This window comes from Penicillium lagena (genome assembly GCF_028827675.1).
Source record: "Penicillium lagena strain IBT 129212 chromosome Unknown utg000001l_segment0_segment0, whole genome shotgun sequence".
NCBI lineage: Eukaryota > Fungi > Ascomycota > Eurotiomycetes > Eurotiales > Aspergillaceae > Penicillium > Penicillium lagena.
The window spans coordinates 1,450,523-1,470,161 of NW_026623222.1; the positions used below are offsets into that span (position 1 = coordinate 1,450,523).

At 46.9% G+C, this 19,639-nt stretch overlaps 7 protein-coding genes across 7 annotated transcripts; 4 read left to right on the top strand and 3 right to left on the bottom strand.

Annotated features, from left to right (window-relative positions):
* Window positions 1-311: 311 nt before the first annotated feature.
* N7510_000644 (putative FAD binding monooxygenase) lies at window positions 312-1,880 on the top strand (the record flags this gene model as incomplete). Its single annotated transcript, XM_056972573.1, has 1 exon — window positions 312-1,880. One exon carries the CDS (start codon window positions 312-314, stop codon window positions 1,878-1,880), a length of 1,569 nt encoding a protein of 522 aa, XP_056837690.1.
* An 810-nt stretch (window positions 1,881-2,690) lies between these two features.
* Window positions 2,691-4,027, bottom strand: N7510_000645 (uncharacterized protein; the record flags this gene model as incomplete). Its single annotated transcript, XM_056972574.1, has 2 exons — window positions 2,691-3,082; window positions 3,154-4,027. The coding sequence occupies 2 exons, from the start codon at window positions 4,025-4,027 to the stop codon at window positions 2,691-2,693; spliced, it is 1,266 nt and encodes a 421-aa protein (XP_056837691.1).
* A 2,894-nt stretch (window positions 4,028-6,921) lies between these two features.
* On the bottom strand, window positions 6,922-7,416 carry N7510_000646 (uncharacterized protein; the record flags this gene model as incomplete). Its single annotated transcript, XM_056972575.1, has 1 exon — window positions 6,922-7,416. The coding sequence occupies one exon, from the start codon at window positions 7,414-7,416 to the stop codon at window positions 6,922-6,924; it is 495 nt and encodes a 164-aa protein (XP_056837692.1).
* A 4,149-nt stretch (window positions 7,417-11,565) lies between these two features.
* On the top strand, window positions 11,566-12,412 carry N7510_000647 (uncharacterized protein; the record flags this gene model as incomplete). Its single annotated transcript, XM_056972576.1, has 2 exons — window positions 11,566-11,849; window positions 11,917-12,412. The coding sequence occupies 2 exons, from the start codon at window positions 11,566-11,568 to the stop codon at window positions 12,410-12,412; spliced, it is 780 nt and encodes a 259-aa protein (XP_056837693.1).
* Window positions 12,413-12,788: 376 nt separating this feature from the next.
* N7510_000648 (uncharacterized protein) lies at window positions 12,789-13,064 on the bottom strand (the record flags this gene model as incomplete). The annotated part of the gene is made up of 1 exon (XM_056972577.1): window positions 12,789-13,064. One exon carries the CDS (start codon window positions 13,062-13,064, stop codon window positions 12,789-12,791), a length of 276 nt encoding a protein of 91 aa, XP_056837694.1.
* A 2,861-nt stretch (window positions 13,065-15,925) lies between these two features.
* On the top strand, window positions 15,926-16,741 carry N7510_000649 (uncharacterized protein; the record flags this gene model as incomplete). The annotated part of the gene is made up of 1 exon (XM_056972578.1): window positions 15,926-16,741. One exon carries the CDS (start codon window positions 15,926-15,928, stop codon window positions 16,739-16,741), a length of 816 nt encoding a protein of 271 aa, XP_056837695.1.
* A 1,405-nt stretch (window positions 16,742-18,146) lies between these two features.
* On the top strand, window positions 18,147-19,518 carry N7510_000650 (uncharacterized protein; the record flags this gene model as incomplete). Its single annotated transcript, XM_056972579.1, has 4 exons — window positions 18,147-18,317; window positions 18,394-18,523; window positions 18,574-18,700; window positions 18,756-19,518. 4 exons carry the CDS (start codon window positions 18,147-18,149, stop codon window positions 19,516-19,518), a joined length of 1,191 nt encoding a protein of 396 aa, XP_056837696.1.
* Window positions 19,519-19,639: the final 121 nt, after the last annotated feature.

The following is a 19,639-nucleotide window of genomic DNA, read 5'->3' on the forward strand; positions in this document are numbered from 1 at the left end:
GGTCAAATGATTTGGAGCTATTGTTCTAAGATAGACGTGGGATTAATCACTGTTTCGCAGCTGTAACAATGCTCATAAATGTTGGCCGGGTCTGTGGACGGAGTCGGAGTCATCGGCGGGCGACTCGCCGATCTTTTCTCGCTCGGACCGGTGCCTGTGAATACCCGAACACGAAGAGTCACTCGTCTAAGGCATCCCGCGTAGTTTTCGCAAACGATCACGAGAACCGAAATGAGCTGTGATTGTCAAATATTTAAAGCCCCTCTCGCTTCTTCAGAGGGAGCTCCTCGAACTTCGTTCAGCCCTAAGACATGCCTCAAACCGACGTTCTGGTTGTTGGCGCAGGCCCCACTGGCCTTGTCCTAGCTTTATGGCTTCATAAACAGGGCGTTAACTTTCACATCATCGATCAAGCAGAAGCGCCCGCCAAAAACTCTCGCGCTCTGGTCATCCATTCGCGCATTCTGGAATTATATCGCCAGCTGGATTTGACCGACGAAATACTGCAACATGGTCACAAACTGTCCGCAACCAACCTTTGGGTAGATAGATATCACCGAGCACACATTCCTCTGGAACAATTTGGTTCCGACTTGACGCCGTATCCATTTCTGACTATCTTGCCGCAAGATGACCATGAACGGCTTCTTGAAAAACGACTGAATTCACTGGGCATATTTGTTGAACGATGCACTCGATTACTAGACTTCGTCGACCATGGACCTAGCGTCACAGCAAATCTTCTCAGTGAGACTGACGGCAGCAAGGCTACCTGGGATGCTGCTTATATCGTTGGGTGCGACGGGGCACGTTCAGCTGTTCGCCATGGCATCCATGCCAAATACGAAGGAGACACCTACGAGCCGCTCTTCTACATAGCCGACATCGACGGCGAAGATGGCCCTCTTTTCAATGGGGAGGCGCATCTTTCCCTCACACGCGACCAGTTTCTTCTGCTTCTGCCCTATTCCCAGAAACGACATGTGCGACTAGTCGGCACTACTCTCTCCAAAGACGGGTCCCTTGATGAACATAAGGACCAGCAACAACAAGTGACGGTCGACGATGTTCTGCCGCAGATCAAACAAGTGCTGGACGTGGAAGCGATCAAGGTCAACTGGTTTTCAACATATCGCAGCCACCATCGGGTGGCCGATAAATTTCGAGCCAATCGAGCATTCATTATCGGCGACGCTGCCCACATCCACAGTCCCGTTGGCGGCCAAGGTATGAACACGGGTATCATGGATGCGATGAACTTGGCCTGGAAACTGGCCACTGTGCTCAAACAAAGCTCAATGACCGAAGAATCCAAAGACCAGCTCCTAGGCTCCTACGAATATGAACGCCGCGCCTTCGCATTGAAGCTGGTTGAATCAACAGACCGCGGATTCACCGTGATGTCATCAAACGGCTGGATTCCCTATATCCTGCGCCGCTGGGTACTGCCTTATGTTGCACCTCTGATTCCCTATTTCCCATCCGCGGGAAAGGAGATATTCCGCACTGGATCTCAGCTCATTCTCTCCTACCGTGGAAGTTCCCTAAGCCAAGCAGCAGGTGGATTCGGGGCTATACAGCCTGGCGACCGTCTGCCATGGGCTAAGACCAAGCAAGGGGATAATTTCTCCAGCATACAGGATATCACCTGGCAGGTCCACGTATATGGAGACTCGAGGCCAGATATTGTGGAGTGGTGCACGCGCAGGAACATTCAATTGTTCGTATTTGACTGGGATAAACAGCATGGAAAAGTCGGTCTTCAGAAGGATGCTGCTTACTTGCTGCGACCAGACCATTACATTGCAGGGATCCTTGCGGGAGAAGTGATGGAATCACAGTTGGACGAGTATTTCTCCAGTCGGGGGTTGACGTGCTAGACTCTTTGTTTTTGGTTGTATCGATACTCCTCAGGATTAATGCCTCTCTACTCACGACGTCTTTTCTCGCTCAAATCCGAATTAATTGTGGTGAACAGGGTGCCAAATGTTGCATAATAATTAGATGGATTGGACCATTCCTGGTTCAAAATCAAGTATGCTCTTATTGGGTTTCTCTCGTTTAAAGAAGCCTGGGAAGAATATTCTTTGTTCGCTAGAATAGATCTTTAATTACTTGTTTCTTGTTACTTGTGCAAAGTTTTGGATTGGGCTGCTTAATATGGGATGTATTTTATACTCCCCCGGGGGGGGGGCATTATGTACAGTAGAACGTAAACCATCAGGTAGTGATAGTAGACTATGCCACGCTATTGAAGGGCGATTGTAGCCCTTGAGGATCGTACTGGGAGCCCGGTTCACAGAGAGACCTCGCGATTACGTTAAGAAGGTCATGATGCTACATCCACTCTGATTTACAGCTTCACCCCCGTCGTCATAGCCAGAAGGGAAGGGACGCGGCGGTGCAAGCAGGCGGTCGGGGGCGGTAGAAGAACGGTGCAATAATCGGGATTGCAAACTCGTAGGCCACTGAACCCTAGGCATATGCTGGCTCTCAATGTGTTCCCAAGAGTTTGCGAATAGTAGAGTAAACGCTCTTCAGCCAGGAGATCTAGGTTCTATAAGTTAAAATGGTAATAGGCGGGGTGAAAATCATTTCCTCAAAAAAAATGGTTCCCGAGTCAGGACAGAAATTCCCCTTTTACTATCGTCTTAGAATAATGAACGTATGGCCATGACGAAGAGGTCTCATCATCTCCACATCGTTCCCGAGGGAGCTTCATTGAAATCATCTTTGCTAGAGCGTTCGCTTTCACCGTCGGATGGATATGCGGGTTCGCTAGTGACTTCAATCGTGGTCTCCTGATAGACCTTTCCAATAGGTGCGATCTCGACGCCCGACTGGACGATGTTATCTGTCGAGCCGTCGTGCTCATCCACCATGCTGCTGTCCTTAGCACCTAGCTTCCGGGACTTTGGGTCGGCCGTGATAGTGGTCAAGTGGGTTTCGCCATAGTGTCCACGGTCGCTGGCGAACCTATCATAGGAACGGCCGTGGCTGGGCTCGGAATCGATGATGAGATTGCGGCGGGTAAGCGTATACAGGATGACATCGATGAGGCCAGAGCTAGTAATGATGGCACCTTAAAGGAAATTAGCGAACAAGACTCTTCTTAGTAAAGAGAAGCAGGATATTATCAGAGGGTATGCTCACCGGCACAGCAGAAGAAAGTGATAGATGGTATGTTGCCGTTCGCGTTTGCCATACGTCCAGCAGCCAAGGGCAAAGAAAGGACCAGATAGACAAGAGGATAAATTGTCATGTATCCGACCACACGACGCAGACGCTTCAAGCTCTCCAGCTGGCTATTACCCAGAATCGAGGATGCGGTAATTTGTCGCCGAAGTTGGAAGTACATCACCGTGTAAAGACATATATTGCCAAATTCAGCTAGGAAAATCCAGATATAGTGAGTCCAGAGACGAATATTTTCGAAGTCTTCGTTAATCCAACACCAGGCACCAGAGGGAACGAATATATCAGCGCCGTGGATTGCCAGAGGAATTATCATTATAATAATAACGACAAATGCCCAGATACCACAAACGAAGGCGACAAAGAATTTGTATGGCATCTTGATTCCCCAAACGACGAGCAAGAAGGTATGGAAGGCGATAGCGAGAACGAAAAGACCGCTGCCGGGGTTTGCAATTTGGAGAAAAAAGCCTTGGAGAAAGCACGCCGCTGTGCCAGATTTGATTTTATCGGTGATTATCCATTTAAGGCAGATCAAGAATCCAACTGATTGTATAAAATCTGCCAGAACCAGGTTGTAGATCAGAATGATATACTGGTTGTAACCGATGTATCTTTGGAAGTATGATTTCCAGAAAACTAGGCGGAACGTGATGAAAGCAAGAAGAGATATCGTGGCAAGGAATGAAAGAAAGGCCATAAACGAAACGGCAATGAGGCCCCTCCGCTGTGTCAGAGGCAAAGGATCGATGTCTGGCCTCACATCGCTAGCCCATCGGGGCACCAACGCGTGGTTCATCGCACTTTCCACAGGGTCGTTTCCCAGCAGCATGTTAAGTAGGGTGAGCACCGATGGGGGTTTCAAATGATTCTGTGGTAACGACTTCAAAGATACAATCCCTTCCAGCACAGCCCTTTTAGGAGACAGGGGGAAACGTGGACTATGCTGAGATGAGGATATTGGCGTTGCGGTCGAAGTTCAAGTTGCAATTCTGGTTGATGTGCAAGGAAGAATAAAGAAAGCCTATCGACCGGGTGCTCCAAAAAGAAAATAGTCAAATGCGCTAATTGTTCTTGACAGGCGGCAAAATGAAAGTTGTGGAAAAGAGGGACGCAAATAGATATACGAGACGGAATTTTTTAAGTTAATTTGAGAATGTAGAACAGAGTCTACAGGGAGACCATTGTCGAGAGAAGGAACTCTAAAGCTACTAGTTAAAGGAGAAAGACAAGGTATTTCACTCAGACCTTCTCGTATCAGGGCTTGCTACTACAGGATTAGGACATCTTCTGGCCTGTGCCCTTAAGATCTCCGTTACGAACCATGGTTGGAAGTCCATGGTTAGGCAAGCAACTCCATAATATTACACAGGCTAAGAATGATAAAGTTTTGTTCTACGTCAGACCACAGACCCTTCTTCAAACAGTGCGTAGAAGTGAGTTTACGTGAAATTTGCCACGAGAAGTCGAATAAAACAGGGTCGAAGTAGCCTAAGAAGTTTATACCCACTCCGATAAGCCCCACGCGGCAGAGGACCTTGGCATCTGGAGAATAGAGTGCAGACCGTTCAAAATAGCCGCAGGCCGAATAACAACCCTTACTGTCTGGCAATTCGTCGGACATATTAAGTGATCAATCACGGACATCATTTGCTTTTCCGATGCAGAGCAAACCTTTTCAAACGCTAGTGGAACACAGGGGCAAGTTTCGCAGCTTGAATAAGTCCCCACCTTGGTAAAAGTGTCTCCAGCACCAGTAGTCTTCTTCGAACAGGGGTCATTCAGGGACTACGAAATACGGAAAGTCTAATTTCGGTGAATGACAAGCCCTAGGGTTACATCAATTCTTAGGAACTTCATGTGCTCACCAGGCAATGCCGATCTCATCTCGAGAGTGTGGAGGGACTATTTGTCCTTAGCGTAATATTAATCTCGCGGCCGGGCTATAGGGGGTAAAATAAGCTTTCTGCCATTTTAATCGATTGTAACGGAGCCTGCCGAGCCGCATGCCCTGAACAAAATACGATGAACAAGGAGATCAAGGCCCGCGAGGATTACACGCTGGCGCTAGCCAGCGTTAGAGCTGCTAGCAGTGATCGTGGAGATTTTACTACTCACCATCTGCAGATACTTCCAGAGTGAATGCAATGTGCTCCCCGGGGACGGCACAGGTTATTATTAACAACAAGAGGGAGAAGAATATCAGCCAAGATTGTATTAACCTGGGCAAGTCCCAACTATCGTTAAATTGTCCAGATGGTCCGCGTTAGTCAACCAGCGTGCAAAGCCATTTTCCCCAACCCTAACTTATCATTGTTAATGCTCTCACGATTTGGCGCAAGTCGAACTAAACAACATACACAACGGTTGATGATATTACCTCTAGTTGTTGTTGAATCAGGTGAGACTGAAAATGTAGTGACAAGAAAGTCCAAAACATGATTGGTAGGATACCGTGTAGGGGCTTTGACGCAAGTAGCATTGAAATTTGGAAATATCCGCGTTGGTCTTCCCACAATATTTGACTTTATTGCGTTTGTGATATGCGGGGGAGGTGGATTATGTCCGTTAACGGTCGCACTCAGTCCCCTAGAAACTCAGCTTCGCGGATCTCTAGAATCGACTAGTGGAGTCTGCACTGGCTCTAATAATCTATAAGCATGGAGAACGGGCCGAGAAAATGGCCATGTTTAGCCCAGGGATGGGGCATGGTTTCCTACTTACAATCACATGTAATTGAGAAGCGGAGATGAGCGGGTGATAAGCGGGTCTGTACCGTGATGTTATTATCGCCCATTTGGAGAATGGCCCACCGTGGGTAGAGATCGACCTATTCTACCTAAAAAAGCGGACAAATGCGGATATTCACGTAATCAAAACCCACAGCTCTGTGCTGGAGAGCTGGTTCATTATAGTGCACAATATTTAGTTATTTGATCTAGTTCGATCATCATTTACTCCTTCAAATTTAGGTGAAATATCACATTTTTATGCATTTGCGGGCGGGATGGAAGGTGAGGGTTACGAGTCGAAGGTAATAATCGATTTGTAGTTTATATAGAGGTTTAATTTCTTGATTGACCAAGGAGTGTTTGTATAACCATAGAACGCAGGAGTGAAAAGGTGATAGCATCCTAGGTAAATTGAAGGAATTCCATTGGTCAGTATGGGATTCGCAGAGAACCGCGAGAGCATTAAAGCAGTATACAAGCAAGTTGAGAAGTAGGGAAGAAGCCGGCCATATTACTTGCCTACTTAGACTCTCAATAACACCAACGATATCATGAAACCGTCTCCTGTGCAGCCAGCTCCTATAAATGTGAAAACTTAGAGGATCAGTGCGAAGTTATTCCATGCACTTAAAGAGGTGGACCGGTCAAAGGTGACTCCTATGGGGTGTCCCAATCGGACCGCATTAGTACGATAGAGCGATGGGGAAAACATAAATGGATTGTCAATGAGACTGAAATTAAGCATAAGAAGAAAATCACAAGCTGCTCCGCTAGTCCAATCTCAACCAGTTTCTTTTCTTACTCGGGACTTCTTCCAGCACCCAACAAATCTACATCCCATCTCGTATAGTACAACTTCTTTCACTTCTTCGTTTTGTTAGGCAAGACTCCGGCAAATTCGCCGCAAGCTCTTTTCGCTCAGTGGAAACTTTTTTCAGTTTCCACTGCTTAATCACACTTGTCTTTCAACAGACTCAGTGGAGTTTCGGCTGAACTAGAGTGCCGTAGCAGTGACAGCAGGCATGCTCCCAACAATCGAAGATGGCCCAAAGTCGGTGACAGTAATGACGTTGGGCTGGTTTATCTCCCAAGTAGTAATATCCAATGTTTGCGCCGGATTTCCAACATTTTGGAAATCAATATAACCATTACCGTCATTCCACGATACAGATAGAAAGGCATTTCCGCATATTCCAGGCGTTAGCGTTTGAGGTTCGTCAACTGCGTAGGAAAAATTAAGTTCGGCCACAATTGCATAGTAGAGGGTATGGAGATCAACTAGAAGACTTCTAATGTACTCACCACCGACGCAGTTGTTGTTCGAATCAAAAATCCCAATGCTAGAGTCGCTAAGCCCCGTACATCCGAGGTAGTTGTCGATTTGAACCCAACAATTGTCATCATCACCATTTGCAACGAAGGTAAGAGTCTGAGTATAAGCCAACTTGGCTAGCAAGGTAGTGGTCAGAAAAGCAGTAGGCAGATGCATGATGGAGATTGGCCAGAGGATGCAGACAAGGGGAAGACTCTCTTGTTAAATACTGTTGCGGCTTCTTCAACAGTCTCGTTCAAGCTCATGATTCCGCCCCTCCACCTCCCCACCCGGTCACATTCAGCTGTATGAAAGTTTCGGTTTCAGGTCGAAGTACTCGCCCCCAAGTAGTACCCCTGAGTGCTGCGCCACGCGGTGACCCGATGTCGAAAATAGAGAAAAAAAAAACAGAGTACAGAGGAGGAAAAGACCTAATGAACGTAGTGGGTACAACGAACGGGAATGGAAGGGAAAAGAGACTAGGCATAGTGGAATAAGAGAAAATAATGGCCATGCCCACGAACAGTTCAGCTGCCTTAGCCCGTTGTATGCTACACCCAAGGGCTCATGTCTAAGGCAATCTGGAGCAGACGGAGACTACAAAGTCATACAGGAGTCTAAAGGGTGGACCATGGAATAAAATCACGAAGGATAAGGCGCGCTGCAGTATTGAATTGTGGAGTAAAAGTAGGAGAACATTTTAGCAAGGCGACGAAGAAACCTATCGGAAGCCAGCAGTCCCCGATCGCCCACAATTAGGCCACCTAGATTGAGTAATCTTGCACAGCAGTGGTCCTATTTGGGGGCCAGTACTTTTCATAGTGAAAATTCGCGCTCGTTGCAGGCCTAGAATACCTGTGGATAACAAACAACCCCGTTTCCCAAGATACAAAGTACTCTCCCGACAAACAAAGATAGAGACGATCGTAAGAATTAACACGATCTCTACGCTTTGTGGGGTTTCCCCTCCTCTCCATTCCTTTACCAACTCGTCGCAGGTACACCTGTAATTTTATCAATTTTCAGGCTCCTCTAAGAAAATTGTGAGTCAAAAATTAAGTGTTATTCACCTGGGGCTTCTAGTACCCTCTCGAACTACTATTAAATACAGCAGCAAAAAAACTCAGAAAGCCATACAAGAGTAGCAGCAAAAGATAGGCCAACTACAAGACCCGTAGCAACAAACGATCCTGAACCAATACTAGTATGGACCCCTTACGGCTGAAGCATGCCATTTATACCGTCAAAACAATATATCAGGGATTCAACGAGAACGATGTGCTCGGGTTTGAACAGTAAGTGTAGTCTACTTTTTCTGTTTTCTTTTTAAAATATCCCTAGAGACCGACCTTAAATACCCCGGGTGGTGAGGTAGAATAATTTTCAAGGTAGCTCTGTGGGAGATCCGCAACGTGCGATAACCTAGATCCCGTATCTGTGTCACGGATTGTGTCGAAGGGATTTTAGCAAGTGATATGAACTGACTGCCCATGTTCAGATAGTCAGACCTGTGAATGCTGCTCAAGTCCAACTATCACTCTGGGTTTCAGTAGGCCATTCGGAGAAGCGTTCGTCTTCAATACGCACCTTTATGAAATAGTATCCCCGTGGAGAAGATGTCGATGTGCATCTTATGAGGATTTTGTTAGAAAGTGGAAATTTTTATCGGATAGAATAATACAAGATAGTGAACATAATTTCTTATCCCATAATAGAAGTATATCAAAAAGCAACAAATATAGCATATTTTAAACTTCGTGGAATTTGGATCAACATTTGTGATCCTGGAAAACTGCAAAAAATGTGACCGCTGCCTCGGGAACAACGCTGGCTGGCATCCATGATGCAGACCGCCATGACCCTAGTAACTCCGACATGATGCAAGAGCAATCGACTACTAGGCCCAGGACTGCGTTTGAGGACTGCATTTGATAGGAAACACAGGACGTTGATTGTTGTAGATAAGTAGAGACTCTTCCTCTGTCTCTTCCGTTTCTCAACTTGGATCTCCCGTCGACTACCGTTCACAAATCGAATACCATCGTTGTTCTCTTTCTTGATCTGATATCCGGTCACAGCAAGGTCTTTTAAAAGCGAGATGTCAAATTTGTCGGCTGCAATGAAGACTTTCACGTTGTTCTGCGCAACTGTTTGAGGCTCCAAACCTTCGGATGCGGCATATTTTCGTCCGGGATGTTGGGGCTCTTAATCTCATCGTAATATTGAAGACACCGTGATGCTCACTGTTCGATAATCAAGGATCTATGGAAGGAGATAATTCAAAATGAGAGGAATGGGTGGATTTTCTTGCATTTTTTGGACCATATAAAGCCGTCCAGTCATCATCCATTGAGCAGGATATCATTTAGATTTTGTAATGAGTCGTAATGGGCTGACACCGCTGTAACTACTCTACTCGATTGATCAACGGCTTTCTTGATCCCGTCTTTGGAACGCGCAGTGACGACTTCAGCGATACGGTCATAGTACTCCATTCCGTTATTGCGCGCGATGCAAGTAAACAGAGAATAGGCGTCTCGAAGTCAACAAGTGAATGAGGTTTCGGACCATTTTCCTCAGCATGGAGCCCACCAATGACCTGCAACCGTCACAGGGCATCACCAACGGCAGCAACTCTAAGACACTTCCCGCTTGCAGATCAACGGTCACACATTCTACGGACAGGGCAGTAACTTTGTGCCCCTCGACCCTTTGTGGTCGCGCAACCCCGGTAGCGTGGTAATTATATCTACTTCTTGACAGAACCTACACATCTCCGCTTAGGAAGCGAAAATACTGTTTCGTTTGTTTTAATGGTTCCTGTTCGTCGATGATCTGCTAAGAGCAAGCCGAATTCATTTGGTTCTTCTGCTCGATCTGCCTGTCCTGATCAGCCATGCCAGTGTGCGACCGACCCGTTGGACTAGGTAGCCCTGTATACTTGGCTCAAATTTCGGCATCGTATAAGCTCTCATTTTATAAGAAATTAAGGGTAGGCTACACAGGTAGTTAGTAGCATATAATGTTACATTTTAGTTCAAGTTGAATATGTGATCGATGAATTGCTAAAAGAAAACAAAAAGTATGAAGTACCTTTTGTATAGTGATTCCCTACCAATGCAATTTTCTTTACGATGGAATTTCTTTTCGTCACAATGCTAAATGACCTTAGATCGGGTGTCGAAACTTGGCTCCTAACTGGTGTCGGGCGCTCGCCATTAGCGCTATAAATAGACAGGATAGTATGTACCGGTACAAAGCACAGGTATCTGGGCGAAAGGGGTTTGGCCGCTGATCACAAAAGTATATGGAGTATGGTGGATCTAAAAGCGAAAGACTTCCCGTTCATCTCGGCGTCCAGCGAATAGGCGTACTATACGAATGCACTTTCCACAAGAGGGAAGCTGCTAGTCGCGTTGCACGGAGATAGCAGTGACCTCGCCAACACGAGAAGAAAGAAAAGGAAGGAACAAAGGGGAAAAATGACAGAAGGACATAAGTCCGTCGCTTGGACAGCCCGGCAGTTGTTCTATAATGCATCCATTAAGCCTAGCGACAGCGCGCCCCAATCTTAGCTCGTATAGTACGCGTTCCCTTGCCCCAAACCCCTATTGCGCTGTGGTATACTCAGCACTTATCCATCAAAAGGGGCGGGCCAGGAAGGAAGATTGTGCACCCCACAGCTGGTTTCGAGCTTGTGGATGATTAACGTGAACAAGCTCTCGCCTCCAAATCCCATGGCCAAACTGGGGGCCAAAATGGACTTCGTCCTTAAAATAGCCCAACGGCCCCCACGCGGGAACCCGAATAGGTACTTAGTCGTACCCCCGTTGTCATTTTAGCACCCGAGGGTCTGGGCCAAATTCAGAAGATCGTCGTTGAGTCTATCCCGAATTACCTAGAATGGCAAAGGATCACCAACAGTTAAAGATCGGGGCTGAATTCACATGGTGCTGTGATTGGTTGAGCGTCGGGGTGTGCTAGTCTTCTTCGGGTATCTGAGATGCTCCGCCAATCAGCGCCTGGGATATCGCAGCGCTTTACAGTGGTAATTGCAGGAGGATGAGACGAAATGATTCCCAGGATCATCAAAGGGAACCTGTGTTGGTCCCCTTTGGGTATCTGAACTCCCGCGCTAGTAAACGCCACGACACGTACTCTGATCTCAACAACGCTAACTACCCATCACGCAAGAAAGAATTCTCAGGAATATAAATGTAGACCAATTGTCCCCTTTCTTTCGGATAACAAGCACACCACAAGTTCCTTTCCTCTTCATCCTTCATCTTCATACCAAACTTCTTCTATTAATTTTTCACTATTACAATGGGGACTGTGACCTACCGAGATGGCATAGCTATCCTCCAGCTCATCGTATTTCCAGTTATCCTTGTTGCCGCAATTTTCATTTGGAATCGGACTGGCTGGAGGGTCGGCAGCAAGATCTGGCGCTACGGCGTCACGCTCTCTCTTATTCGCATTGCCGGCAGCATTTGTTCGTTGCTCACGATTAGCAATAATGCATACAACATCGAGGTCGCCGTGGCAGTGTGCGAGCTGATTGGTCTTGCGCCTTTGTTGCTGACTTTTGTTGGACTGCTGAGGCAAATGTGAGTTGGTACCGGAGAATTCCTCAAACATGGTATATGAAGACTAACGGAGGCGTGTCTCTACTAGTGATACGGAAGAAAGGATGCACCCCAAAGGACTCAAAGTGTTGGCAATCGTCTGCATCATCGGCCTCATCCTCGGTATTGCAGGAGTCAGCAGTGCCAACGACGACAAGAGCGGCTACCACCCAGACAGCATTGTGAAGGCATCCATGGGCATTTTCCTCGCCGTGTTCGTCATCTACAATGTGATGACTGCTTGGCTATATCTCAAGCTTGGTTCTTCGATCAAAGTTTTCCAGAAGAAGCTGTTCCTCGCCATTGTCCTTTCTTTCCCCTTCATGTTGGTCCGTTTGGTCTACGCGGCGATCAGCGATTACGCCGACATTCAGGGTTTTGGCCTCGACGGAAACCCGACCATCTATCTATGTATGGATGTGCTGGAGGAAATAATTGTCATGGGCCTCGTTATGGCCCTTGGACTGTCGGCTGTATTTGAGCCAGACTTCGTCAAGCTCACTCCATCTGCATCGCGCTCCGACCCGAAGGTCGATGAAGTTTAAGCGCGAATTTTGCAGCTGAGTGATGGTTTTTTTACAAGAATGTTCTATGTATATTTACTCGATATCTGTGCGCTGGAGGTTGGCCAACCTGCAGCAGGAAGACACTATCTTAGCAACATGTGGGATGATGGAATTATAGATGCAGCCATATAATACAAGGGGCACTTCTCAGTAATAGAACAAGATACTTAATGAGACTCCTCGATCCCTGCGGCTAAACTCCGTCCGACGTGACAAATTTGACCCACCATCTAAGAACGCCCTTCTCCATATAAGCCCAAAACAAATCAGCAATGACCTCGGAGATTCAGCATCAGCTAATGGTTTTCTGTGAGGTGCCATGGTTAGACAGATTCGAGGATCGATAAAAGCGAACTTACTCATTGCTATTGAAGACGTCAAAGCCGGTGGAAATAATGAGCACAGGCCGAGCAAGATCGGCGATAATCTGCTTGACTGGGGCGGCAGCAAAGGGCGATATTATGATCGAGTCCTCGTCGATTTCCGCGAATCCTCCTGCACCGTGAGTCCCAACAATTTTGAATCCCTTCTTGGTCAGGATATCTTCTGCGACCTCTGTATACTCTGGGTCCTGAGCAAGTAATGGCAATGTTTCATTGCCACGACAAAGTTGAGCGATAGTAAGAGCCATCGAGTGCTGGATCATGCAGCCCATCACATTTTTAGCCTCCGAGTTCTCATCCTAAGAGTCGTGCTGCTTTTTTAGCCATTCAGGCGCGGAGCGGCAAAAATTACCGAGCCCGAAGCAGAGAACTTTCTTCACAGTCTTTGTACCGAGTACAGCGATATTCGAAATCAGATATACCAACATCCTCACACGAATTAATTCTCAAATCCTAACCTGAAACGCGCTAATCTAATTTTAAATTCTACCTTAGCAATCCCTGCTGAAATGTATCGTATTTCCTGACACTGATCGATGAGTCATTGTTCTAATACCGTATCGCTCTATAGCATCGGATAGAATCTTCCGCGTAAATAATCCGAATAGAGCGGGAGTTACCTGTGTAGGGGGTCAACCAATATTGTGCCTGTTTCTATTTCTCTCCATTGCAGTTAGCCTTCGCCTACGCTCGTATTACATACAATATAGGAGGCTTTGCTAGTGCTAGAGAGAACTAACCGTGGTAGGAGATTATGCTAACTTTTTCCTATGGTTCCTGTTCCTTTCTACAATGTTCTTTCGCTATCAATCTCTAGATAGTTATGAGGAAAATCTGGCCTAAGGGTTTCATATTCTTATCGAACGGCATATTGAAGTTGTAGATGCAAGAGATTAGAGCGCCAAAGGCTATTTCCGGCATGTATTGTGTAGGCACGTGCTGTGTGGTCATGGTCATTTCGATCGAGAAAGCCAAGATATCACACTGGAAGCAGTTCCTCGACGAAGCAGGCGAAGGGAAGCTTTGGAAGGCAGCTACGTACATGAAACCGCGAGACTCCTGGGGCTGCATCCCCGTCCTCAAGGTCGGCAACAGAGAGATGACCGATAATAGGGAGAAATTTCGAGCCTTCACGGACTCTTTCTTCCCAGCGATGGCACCTCCCCAGGACAAACCCCTAGCTTGCGTCGCAGCCGAAATCCCGTGGCAACCAATCTCCAAGCTTGAAATCTATCGATCCCTCGAAGCTGCTAGGAGCTCAACAGCGCCGCTGAAGGCTAATGCGCCACCACGAAACGTGACCGGTCGGTCGACCAGGTCGGAACGCACTCTACAGTCGTTCTCGAAATCGGCTTGACCAATATACACATTATAACTATTTTCTGGAACCACCGCCAATAAATGAAAGCCTCATTGCAATCATAGTAAATACGAGAAACCATCACGCCGCCGAGGCATTATCTTCTGTCCGAGAGTTATACCATAGCCGACTCAGATTCCTCCGCCGAACACCCCGCATGTACTTGACTTGATCCGAAGAAATGTCTCGAACGCCATATGTCGGCATCGTTTCAATAATTTGTCGGATTCCGCAGTATATCATAGTGGTGATTGCACCCCCCAGGATGAACAGACCAACAACTAAGCTGCCTTTGCCATCGCTGTCACTCTTCATGGTAGTTGCGTAGGCCGTCGATTTAACTGGTGCCTTTTTCGGTTTCCATATTAGAGCTAGTTACTAATAGTAGTCCAGCTTAGGTTTAGACTCACAGATCGACGATTGTACGAGGTTGTGGCTAGTCTGTAGTCCCACTAGAACTGAAGTTCAAGTTGCTTAGATAGCAAAAGTTTGACCCTTCGGGGTCTAGAAAGTGGTTCAGTCAAAAGGAACATACAAGTAATAACTATATTTATGCGCATCTCAGATCTTTTATTACCTTCTCGGATGGTGTTTATCCCTCGGTTCCCTAGCGTGATCCTCTGACATCGTAGATACATATCGCACTACATCGGCCAATCATGTTATAGAGCGAATATCCACTCCTTCCCGTGTAACCTGAGACCCGCCCCTCAGTTCGCCATTCGATCCTCTGCATTGACGTTTGACTCGAGCACACTCTATCGTCACGCCATCTCTGCTGTGGATGGATTAATAACACTTTTACTCGGCTCTGTCCAAAATCGCTTCCACGTACCTCGGATATTTCTTACATTGGCTGGTCTTTTACCTCCAGAGCATGACCTTTCGACAGTCAATTCATCGAGCTGTAAAATTGAAATCCCGAACAGGCTGTATTGCCTGTAGGTGCGTAGCGATTTCCTCCACAGAGACCATCTAATGGACTATAGGACCCGCAAAGTGAAATGTGACGAGGAAAAGCCCTACTGCCTACGCTGTCGAACCTCTATCCGATCCTGCTCATATGACAATGCCTTCGAGGCGCCGGGCCCGGCATCTATTCTGCATACTTATTCCCCACTTGACCTATCTCTTCGAGAAGATAGAGAAGAACTAGCACTTAAGTACTATTTCGAACGAGTAGGTCCTGCGATCGGAGGCTGCTTTGATTTCTCCTTTTGGCAAGGCATAGTCCTAGAGACTTGCCGCTCTGAACGAGCAGTATATGACGCCATTATTGCTATAAGCGGGCTATACGAAGATGTGGATCGCCTTGCTCGTACATCAATGGTATCTACTGCAACGGAACTAGGGCCCAAACAACGCGAAGCACTCAGGTGGTATCGCCGATCAATTTCCCAAATGCGTCGGCAGATTAAAAAAAAAGCCACTGATATATATATCGCGCTTGTGACCTGCGTCCTATATATCTGTATCGAGGCTCTCCAGGGTCACTTTGAAGAAGCCCTACATTTATATGACCAGGGTGCTAGTCTCATCGCAGCTCTTCCTGACAGAAGAGATGCGTCTTGGAATTCATCAGTCCTGCGAGATGTTATTGTCCCATTATTCCTCCGGTTGGGTACATTCGCGTTGGTAGCTACGCGGTATCCGATTAAAAATTCATCGGCAATTATTTAATTCACGGAAACTGCGCTTCGTACCCCCGACGATTATCGAACAACGATCATCTCGCTAATAGCGGAAACGATGCTTCTCCAAAGAGAAGCAAACAGACAAACCCGTGCTGGAGAGGTCGTGAGCAGGTCGCCCCTATTCCAGTCGCGTCAATGGGATCTTCAGTCCAAGCTCCAGCGGTGGAGGGTCGACTTTGCCATATGGAGTGAAAAGGACTCCTCGTTCGCAAGAACAGCTTTTGCAGCAACTCTACTGAGTTGGCACGCAGCCATCTCAGTCATGATTTCAAGTTGCCTTAAACAACATGAGACCGAATATGATATGCATTTCGGTCAATTCCGGTCTATTGTTAGCTGGTCAAAGCATATTCTAGATTTCTCAGCGACGCCAGGTCGATCACAATCACCGTTCACATTCGAAATGGGCGTCGGCATGCCTCTATTTTTCACCACTGTTAAGTGCCGTCATCCGGCCCTACGCCGAGAGGCACTGGATCTCCTTCGACGAGCGCCTTCGGTACAAGGTTTCTTTAACTGCCCGTCATGGGCTGCTCTGGCCGAGAAGGTCCTTGAAATTGAAGAGGGACGGCTTTCCGAAGTAAGGAAACGCGTGCTGCTGGAAGGAAGGAATCTCAGTTTGCCTTCGCGCGAGGACGAACTGGTCATGGTCGTGCATGAAGAGTGGTACCCGTCCACTGCCGATGGGCAGCAAGAACTTATTTCAGAGAATTGCAGAGTCCATGATTATGGAACTTCTCCTCTAGCCAGTTCACGCTTTCGAGATGGTCTGAGATCAGAGGAAGTAAAAACGTTTCTTCGTTTTACGCGAAACAGACGAAGTGCGAAGGGGGAGTGGTATTTAGAGGAGCTTTTCTGCATGATGTCTTGAATAGCGGTTACCAAGGTATATAAAGTCTGCACGCTGGATACGTTGGCAGCAAGAGTTATCCTTGCCATTGTCACCCAAGGGCTGTTTACAAACCCGCATCTATCCATTTTGGCTTTAGCGAGAACCTCACTCTAGGTTCTTCAACTACAGCCACATCCATGACCGACTCGAAGCATACTCTTCAAGACATATATAACGAGATAAAATTGACGTGAAAGAGGCTTTGCATCATCACTAGCTACAATAGAATTCTTCTGAGCACGGCTAGCCTGGTTGGATACTGACGAACGCCGGCAACAAATGAAGACTTCAACAGAGAAGCTATAGAAACGAAAGACCGAGTCACCACCAGGAAAGTGCGACAGCTCACTGATTACTTGGAGAGATGAGCTAATATCACCTCGACGATGTATCTCAGTTTACGGAACTCGAATTATGGGAACAAAACTCGGATTACGCCCCAAATCCTGGCTATTGTGGCAGCCCCTACGCGGCGCTATCTACTATGGGCCTTCCCCGTCGAGTGTAGTTGAGAGTGGCATGGAGCCTACGAGTGAAACCGCCCCACGCACTCTAAAATTTCTCCCGCTGTGTGAGTGGCAAGATGGGAAGGCCTATGATGAAAACCCACTAGCGTGCATCCACTACCGTATACTGTAGAGTAGGGAGTGAATCAATAATAGGGAGGTATCAAAGGACACCGAGGAAGATATCTTTTTGGCACCTAGCGCCTTTTGGTAGCTATCCTTCGAAAAAAAACTTAGAAAAAGCTCTACGACGCAAAACTACCCGCCATCACTAGGTGAGACCAGACTATACTATCATAATCGCATCAACAACCTACCGCACCAAGCGAAAACTGACCAAACGATTTGACGATACCGATATATCCTGGACCGCCATCGAAAAGCAGCTTCTGATATAGTCAGATCTTTTAGTTCGTGGTAAAGAACTTACGCTGATAATCAGTTTTAACTACGTCATTTTCTACATCCGCTGGTCGGAAAGCGGGGAAAGAGGAAAGTCATCTGTGAGGCAAAGAATGCTCGGTGATGAGATGCACAGCGAGATGCAGAGGAAAGTAGAGGATATTGGGAAGTGGGTTAAAGTGGGACGTTCGCGCGTTGCTATTATATAAAACGGTTTTATTCGTCGAAGCGTGGAGACTGAACAAGCTAAAATGTAAGCTAAGACTTAGCGCGGCCAGAGCCCTTCTTATTGGTAGAAGCGTGGACTTCTCAATCGCCGAGCCTCGCGGTCTAAAGTTAATTTTTATCAACATAGCTACTGCGGGGAGACAAAGCAGACTATAAATATGGCCAAAAATCTCCTCCTTCTGGCTACCTGCTCTTCTTAAACATACCCAACCTGGTTCTTCCAATTTCAAAGAAATTGAACTGCAACCATGGCAAGTGCCCTCTCGGATCTGACTTCTACCCTGATCTCCGCTCTATCGAATCTCCCACCTCCAGAAAAGATCCAAGATGCCGACCGCATGCAGCTCCTGGGGGTCATAGGCCAACTGCAATCAGCGCTAGAGCCTCCCCAACTGCCTATCCAGCGATTTTGCTTCTCAGTATGGCTCCTCCAGTCTCAATTTACCTATTTTTTTTTTCTCTTATTGAAGAGATCACTAATATTATCTTGGGTAGCACTATGGCATCGTCGTCATCCGGATAGCTCAGGGCATGGGGATCTTTGATGCGTTCGTTGGATCTCAAGGCACAGATATGTCACTGAAAGAGTTGTCCTCCGAAGTCAAAGGGGACGAGACGCTTCTGAGTAGATACTCTATCTAACGTGGAACTGGGCTCCTGCTGACTATTTCTTAGGACGTATCATGCGTTTTCTGTCTGCTCACCATATTTTCGAACAAACCACGAGGGATTCATACAAGCCTCTGCCTTTGGCAATGGTATTTGGCAACGAGTCGGTGCCCGGGGACATGATCAAGCACTTGTAGGTTTTTCTGGGCTGTCTATATGGTATGGTGCGTACTGACAATAGATTCCAGCCACATCAGCATGCAAGTAACTGCGAAGCTCTTTGATTACTTTGAACTGAATGGCTACAAGAACCCTGAAGATGCATATAATGCTCCCTTTCAGCTCGCCTACAACACCAATAGCCATTACTTTGAATGGCTGAGTCAAAATCCAACAATACAAGAGGTCTTCAATTCAGTAATGACACAGAGCCAACATTATCGCGGTGCAGACTGGTTCAAAATTTATCCTGTACAGCAAAAGCTGCAGGTTTCACCGGACCGGGTTTTGCTGGTTGATATAGGTGGCGGCATGGGCCACGATATCATGGCGTTTAAGAGGCATTTTCCAGACCTCCCGGGCAAGCTCGTCCTGCAGGATCTCCCTCAGGTGATTGACACCATCAAGGAACCTCTGCCCGAAGGGATTACGGCTATCGGCTACAACATGTTTGAGGCACAACCTATTTGCGGTGCTAGAGCGTACTATATGAGAACGGTCTTGCATGATTATCCGGATGAGCAAGCTCTGGAATCCCTTGCGCGTATCCAAGATGCCATGACAAAGGACTCTGTTTTGTTCGTTCATGAGCATACAATGTCCGATGACCTCAATGTCCCTCCATTGGCCGCGACACTCGATATACACATGATGGAAATATTCTCCTCCCTAGAGCGAACCGAAAAGGAATGGGTGGCTCTTTTGGAAAAGGCTGGATTCAAGGTGATACAAGTCTGGAATGAGGATTCTGTTGGACAGTCTACTGCTCTGTTTGAGGCTACTCTGCCCTGAATATTGAATTATGGTTGAAAGAAGAACAGTACAACCAAGGCGGACACTATATTCACCACCGTTTATTTACTTCATTCACATCGACATGGACGATAATGAAATAAGCTTTAAGATCTAGGCA